The sequence below is a fragment of the Callorhinus ursinus genome, unplaced genomic scaffold, assembly GCF_003265705.2.
Source record: "Callorhinus ursinus isolate GAN/ISIS: 27379988/994484 unplaced genomic scaffold, GSC_fseal_2.0 scaffold7, whole genome shotgun sequence".
Lineage (NCBI taxonomy): Eukaryota > Metazoa > Chordata > Mammalia > Carnivora > Otariidae > Callorhinus > Callorhinus ursinus.
Window position 1 is genome coordinate 54,168,246 of NW_027397069.1, and position 6,544 is coordinate 54,174,789.

Here is a 6,544-nt window from a genome sequence, read left to right on the forward strand (position 1 = left end):
AGAGAGGAAGCTGCACAAAAGAGTGGTCTGGAGGGTGGGAGAGTGGATGGAATAGGTAAGTATGAGGATAGCCAAGGAAAAATGAAGAGCCACGCCAGAGGTGGTGAATTTCAAGTGAGACAACTCAACAGCTATTTGGGAGGGTGCACAAGTAGGCAGAAGATTCGACTTAACCAGGGGTGTGGTTATGTTCTTGTCAAGGGGACCGGTATGACAACAGAGAAAAGAGCACAGGATTGAGGGTGTTTGCCTGGGAGTGATTAGGATTGCTTATTGGGAGTTTAAATTGTGTCAAGTAGGGAACTGAGGACTTGAGGCAGGTGAGGGACAAGGAAAAGGTAGGAGGACCAACCTATCTGAGGTCCCAGGGTGCGTGGAGGATTGCAGGAGTTGAGGTATTAGAGAAAGTGAGCTAGAAAGCCAGGGGTGGAGGTCAGAAAGGCGATGACTGAGGCTGAGATGCAGGAGGGCTGGCAGGTCCTGGCAATGATACGGTGTGACGGACGCCCTCAGGAGTCGATGCCTGAGATGCCCTGGAGGACCAGCTCATCCACAGGGACACCGAGGCATTGCAAGACTCCTGTGTGTGTGGTGTGTATTTTATCAGGAGATAAAATCACAAGCAAGTCCCACTTTGCTCAGGGGTGAAATGAGCTCCCAAGGACATGAGTATTAAATGGAAAGCAAAGGGCCACACCCTAAGCACTCAGTAAGGGTCAGCTATTGTCATTAAGACCGCAATGAACTGACTCATAAATCAGTTTTAGTCTTTTCCCCAGAATTTTAGTTCTTCCTAGTGTTGGCAAATACTTTGCTTTTTTGTTCATAAAATATTTTGTACATAGGAACAATACAACACACGTAAGCCCGCAAATACACACGTGAATACTTCATTCACCCTTGTTCTTTAAAACCAGTAGACATGGTCATGCCCACCGATTTCAGGGTTTTAAGGGATGGATGAAATTACTTGCTCAAGTCCCTCCACTCCTACTTGAAAACTTACAGAAGAGGAGACCTGGGCTGGGCGCGGCTGGGACTGGTCTAAGATCACTCGGTTGTAGAGTCGTAACTAGACCCGGGAGGCACTCTGGATTCCTGTCTAAACTCCTCTCCTGTTAGTACGGGGGCAGCCTTTCCTAAGCGCCTGGACACAGCCACCAGCCGAGGTCCCCGAGAAGGTCCCCCTCTGTACTCGAGCGGCCAGAGCGCCCGCGCTCCTATGGGGTCAGGAACCCACCTCACCGGGGTTCAGCAACCGCTTCCCTGGACGGGGTCGGACTCGTGCGCCGCGGCCGCCTCCCGTGTTCCAGTTAGCGGGGAGGGAAGCTCCCTGGCACGCGACGGGCGGAGGAGAGGGTGCGGGAGTGGGGCGGGCGGCGGCCGGGGGCGGAGACTGAGCGTCGCCCGCTTGGGAGGGCCTCAAAGCGGACCCTGCAGACTCGCGTCCCCGCGCGCGGCGCCGCAGAGCTCGGGCGGTGCGGACGGGGGCCGCTGAGCCGCTGAGCCGCTGCGCGCGGGCTGCCGGAGGAAGCGCCTCGCCAGCCGGGCCCTGCGCTCGGTCCCCGGGGCCAGCCGGGGGTGCGACGGCGCCGACGGGCGCCGAGCGTGTGTCCTCGCGTCCGCCCGGCGCGGCGCGTCCATGGGCAGCCCCTGGAACCGCAGCGACGGCGCGGAGGGCGCACCGCTGCCCTGTGACGAGCGCCTCTGCTCGCCCTTTCCCCTGGGGGCGCTGGTGCCGGTGACCGCCGTGTGCCTCGGTCTGTTCGCCGTCGGGGTGAGCGGCAACGTGGTGACGGTGCTGCTGATCGGGCGCTACCGGGACATGCGGACCACCACCAACCTGTACCTGGGCAGCATGGCCGTGTCCGACCTGCTCATCCTGCTCGGGCTCCCCTTCGACCTGTACCGCCTCTGGCGCTCGCGGCCCTGGGTGTTCGGGCAGCTGCTCTGCCGCCTCTCGCTCTACGTGGGCGAAGGCTGCACCTACGCCACGCTGCTGCACATGACGGCGCTCAGCGTCGAGCGCTACCTCGCCATCTGCCGCCCGCTCCGCGCCCGCGTCCTAGTCACCCGGCGCCGCGTCCGCGCACTCATCGCGGCGCTCTGGGCAGTGGCGCTGCTCTCCGCAGGGCCCTTCTTCTTTCTGGTGGGCGTCGAGCAGGACCCCGGCATCGACGCGGTCCCGGACCTTAACGGCAGCGCGCCGCTCACCCCCTCGCCCCGCACCTGGCCGCCGCCGTCGCCCCTCGGGGCCTCGCTGGCGCCACCGCTGTCCCCGCCGTCGGGGCCCGAGGCCGCGGAGGTCGCGGCCGCCGCGGCGCTGTTCAGTCGCGAGTGCCGGCCGAGCCCGTCTCAGATGGGCGCGCTGCGCGTCATGCTGTGGGTCACCACCGCCTACTTCTTCCTGCCCTTTCTGTGCCTCAGCGTCCTCTACGGGCTCATCGGGCGGGAGCTGTGGAGGAGCCGGGGCCCGCTGCGAGGTCCAGCCGCCTCCGGGCGCGAGAAGGGCCACCGGCAGACGGTCCGCGTCCTGCGTAAGTGGCGCCACCTCTGTTCCAAACGCGCCAGCCCGCGGTCCAGGCAGCGTCTCCTTCCCCTCGTCTCCCCACGCCTCTTCTAGCTACAATTCCTTAAGTCATTTTGCTCCAGCCTCCACCTGCCGGTCCTGCCCGTCTCCAGAGAAAACCATCTCCAGTCCTCTGATAGTTCTGGGTAACCCCAGGGCGCCCCCGAGGAGTGTGGTATTTGGTGGGATGCCTGGGTCCGCTAAGCCGTTGGATCCGTGAGCCGGGCTGATCCAGGATGGGGAAACCAAACGCCTGTCTCTGTTAGATGCCACAGATGTGAATTACTCATAGTACCTTTGAGAACATGGGGTAGAGCTCATTAGGCTAAAATTTTTTTTAAAAAAAAAAACTTAAGTTATCCTGCAGGCTAAAGTGAACCATGCCCATATCAAAACAAAAAATTGTGCAGACCTGTTGCAGAATTCTTTTCAATGCAATACAGAGAACATGTCTCTGAAATAGGTTTGTGGAAGGAAGCCTGCCAGAACAGCTTGTTAGTAGCAATTTCTCCTTCTGGTTTATGTCCAGCCGTGATAACGCATATATGCAGTTTTAAAGCAAATGTCAGTGCTCTTTGCAGCCTGGTAGTTGTCCTGGGGTGGGATTTGGCTGGGTAAAATTTTTTTTCATTTTGTTTGTTGTTACTTATTATTTCGGATGGTTTCGGGGGGGGGGGGCTTGTTTTCGGATGCTTTAGCTAACTCCGGTGCCTGTGTCTTGTTTTGCAGTGGTGGTGGTTCTGGCATTTGTAGTTTGCTGGTTGCCTTTTCACGTGGGCAGGATCATTTACATAAATACAGAAGATTCTCGGATGATGAACTTCTCTCAGTACTTTAACATTGTTGCTTTGCAACTTTTCTATCTGAGTGCATCCATCAACCCGATCCTCTACAACCTCATTTCCAAGAAGTACAGAGCAGCGGCCTGGAACCTGCTGCTGGCCAGACAGTCCAGACAGAGAAGTTTCTGCAGAAGCAGGGACATGGAGGGGGACACAGGAGGAGATACTGCTGGCTACACGGAGCCGAGCACCAAAGTACAGACGTCATCAACCAGCATGGCCAAGCAAGTGGCTTCCTCCCCCAACGTGGGGACCTCAGGGAAAACAGGTCTGTAGGGAAAGAAGGACTGCAAGTGGGGAACTGATGCCATTAGGAAGAATTGGGAAGAGTGGTCGGCATTTTGCAAATTGATCGACAACTTGGTCAGCATGATTTTTTTTTTTGAAAAAAACCAAGGTACGCAATTTAACCACCTCCCTCATAGCCCTCAAGGACGTTGATTTCAGCCTCGGGAAATCCCACAACACAAAATGTGCTCTGGGGAGGTTTTCTAAGTTTTCGTTCTCCTAGACTTTGGAAATATGATTGCTCCTTTTCTGGTTAATGAGTCAGAGAGAGATGCTGCCATGAGAATTGTCACCTCTGAGATCAGGGGTGTATTTGTATTTTCATGTTCTGGATATACATGTAATGGTGCATATACAAGGAGCCCAGGATAATTAGAGCTTTTATTCAAGAAATTATTTAATGCCTACATAAGGTAGCAGAATTTTTTGGAAGCAAGTGAAAGGAATTGTGGGTAAAGGCCAATGTTCAGGGGTCCCACCTCACTCCTGGCTGAGAACAAATCATAAGAGTTGAGGGACAATACCGTCTTTCAGAACTGCTGTTTATCAGCAAGTGTGTTGCAGCCCACTTGTCCCTGAGACTGCCCCCTGGCTTGCCCAGTGCCATGGCTTCGAGGCAGCACCCCGGGCACCGAAGCCTGAGGGCAGGGAGAAACTGCAGGGCTTGGCTTCCCTACAAAGTGACTGCTAATGACATTTATAAAGATCGTTATTGTGCCTTTTTTGCCTCAGCTTGGTGGGATACGTATTATCATCATTCCTGTTTTACTGGTGACGGAATCGAGTCTTCGATGTCCCAGGGTGGGTGTGAGTCTGAGCGCCAGTCTAGATTCTTACCCATTCCCGCCCTGAGTCGCTGCTCTTACTACAAAACACAGGAGTCAATGGATGTACTCAAGGCTGAAAGAGAATGTGTCCGACGTTCTGACCAACAAGTCTGTCACTGTTTTGTGTTTTACAGTTTAAAACACAGACCTGTTTTCAGAGGGCTGCTGCCCACCCCCCAAAGGGCCTCATTGACTCCACTGTCTGTATGAATGGCGCCCCCTGGAGGCGGGCAGGGCACAGAGTCTCTGTTGTAAACTACAGACGGTGAATCCATAGAGAGTCCACTCAGCGTGCTGACAAAGGTCTGTCACTTTTACACTGACCGACCAAATACAGTGATGCCTTCAGGTCCCCGTGAAGGGTCCTGACACCCTGGTCCTGCCCTCAACTGGGACAGCAGAGAAGAAGTCTTTCGTCTGCTTTGTGTCCCTGCCAAGTGGAGGGACAAGTAGATAGTGGCCGCTTGGGGCGGCAGTCCCCAAACTGTACATGGCAGGTATTTGGTGATTACTCGCAAAAAGGACTCTGTGGAGTCACCACAGCACGCATCACATCAGAGGCCCCAAGCTGTCCCACCCAGCATATCCTTGACTTCTTTTGTCCCAGAACCATCTCCCCATCCTCCCTCCTCAAGAACTCTTTGCAACCTGGTGGACTGAGGAACACTTGGAGCCAGCAGGGTTCTCACAGGGGGACATGCCAGCCTCGTGCCCCGGCCACTCTTTGGCTTGGCGGCCCTTCATAGGAGGTGCTGGAGCTGTTGCTGCACGCAGTCTATCTGCTCATGGGAGTTCGTCCGTGGGGCAGTCAGATGAGGCCTCTTCCCTGTGGAAGGTCATGGTTAAAAACCTTACTGGTATCTTAAGTGTAATAGAGCTATAGAAGCAAAGACCTCTCCTTTGAGCTTTTTCGGTGAGATTCCAGAAGAGAGGGATTTATATCCCACTTCTCTGTGACCTAACTGTGTTCCCAGGTGTGTGGGAGTGGGGAGGATACCCCTTCCTTCACCACTGGGTACCTGAGGGGGAGGGTCTGAAACCCATCCCTCCTGCAGGTCACTGTGCAGTTGTTTCTGAAATGCTGGCCTCACTCATTAATGGACTGTGAAATCAGTGGACTCTGTCACTTTTTTTTTTTTTTTTTTTGTAACAGGAAGGAGTGGGGCAAGAACAGAATAGAGAAACCAGGCCTTCACGTGTGGTAAGGAGAACTGTTATGTTGTAAAACTTGTTTCCACTATATATTAGCCCGTGTCTTTCCTGGTTCACAAAATAAAATGTGTTCTTACTGTGGGTCTTGGTCAAGAATATTTGAAAAATTGTTCTCATATCTAAAATTGTTCTCTACCCCAGCAGAGAGCGTCCTTCTGTAACAAGAGGGGGGTTCCTCGGAAGACCCAGGGTGGCTGGTCAGGGATCATTGGAGAGTGTGGTTTTCGGTCCTGGGCCCCCCTCCCTCTCCCCAGGGATGGTGTCATTGAGGCTGTTCCCCAGGGCCACTCCCCACACCCTCCATGTGCTGGCGTCCCTGCAAGGTTCTCTTGAACCCTCTCTGCTGTCTGCAGCCCAAAATGCTTTTGTTAGGTGAGGCATCAGCCTTGGGGAAGGGTTTGTGTTTCATTCATTCACATGGCAAATATTTACCAAGCAAAGGCTAAGTGTATGACCGAACGCGCTAGAAAGATAAGTCCGTGTCATGGCGTCCAAGTCAATCTCCTTTCTAATGGCACTATCTTGTTTGAAATGTGTAATCGTGTCATCCAGACTAACCCAGATTTCGCTCACAGGGTAATAAAATCACCTACATCAGATGGGCGTGCAGAATATCACGGTGGTGTTACTCACAGAGACATACATTCCTCCCTTTTCTGTATGTGACATTTCTACTTCTGAGGAAATGTTCAAAGAAGCTATTGCACAATACCACCTGGGAACCTAGAGTCCCCTGCACAAGCCCTCAATGGGACATTAGAGGGCAATATGTTTAAATGTTTGAACACGGCTGCTCCTGACCATTT

At 54.0% G+C, this 6,544-nt stretch overlaps 1 protein-coding gene across 1 annotated transcript; it reads left to right on the top strand.

Moving 5' to 3' along the window:
- The first annotated feature begins 1,642 nt into the window (after window positions 1-1,642).
- On the top strand, window positions 1,643-5,734 carry MLNR (motilin receptor). Its single transcript, XM_025874918.2, has 2 exons — window positions 1,643-2,537; window positions 3,299-5,734. Exons 1-2 carry the CDS (start codon window positions 1,643-1,645, stop codon window positions 3,685-3,687), a joined length of 1,284 nt encoding a protein of 427 aa, XP_025730703.1. The 3' UTR covers window positions 3,688-5,734.
- The last annotated feature ends 810 nt before the right edge of the window (window positions 5,735-6,544 follow it).

Bases quoted from the DNA above. Each gene is read 5' to 3' on its own strand.
- MLNR (XM_025874918.2), top strand. From the start codon at position 1,643: ATGGGCAGCCCCTGGAACCGCAGCGACGGCGCGGAGGGCGCACCGCTG. The intron at 2,538-3,298 runs GTAAGTGGCGCC...CTTGTTTTGCAG, and splicing joins GCAGACGGTCCGCGTCCTGC to TGGTGGTGGTTCTGGCATTT.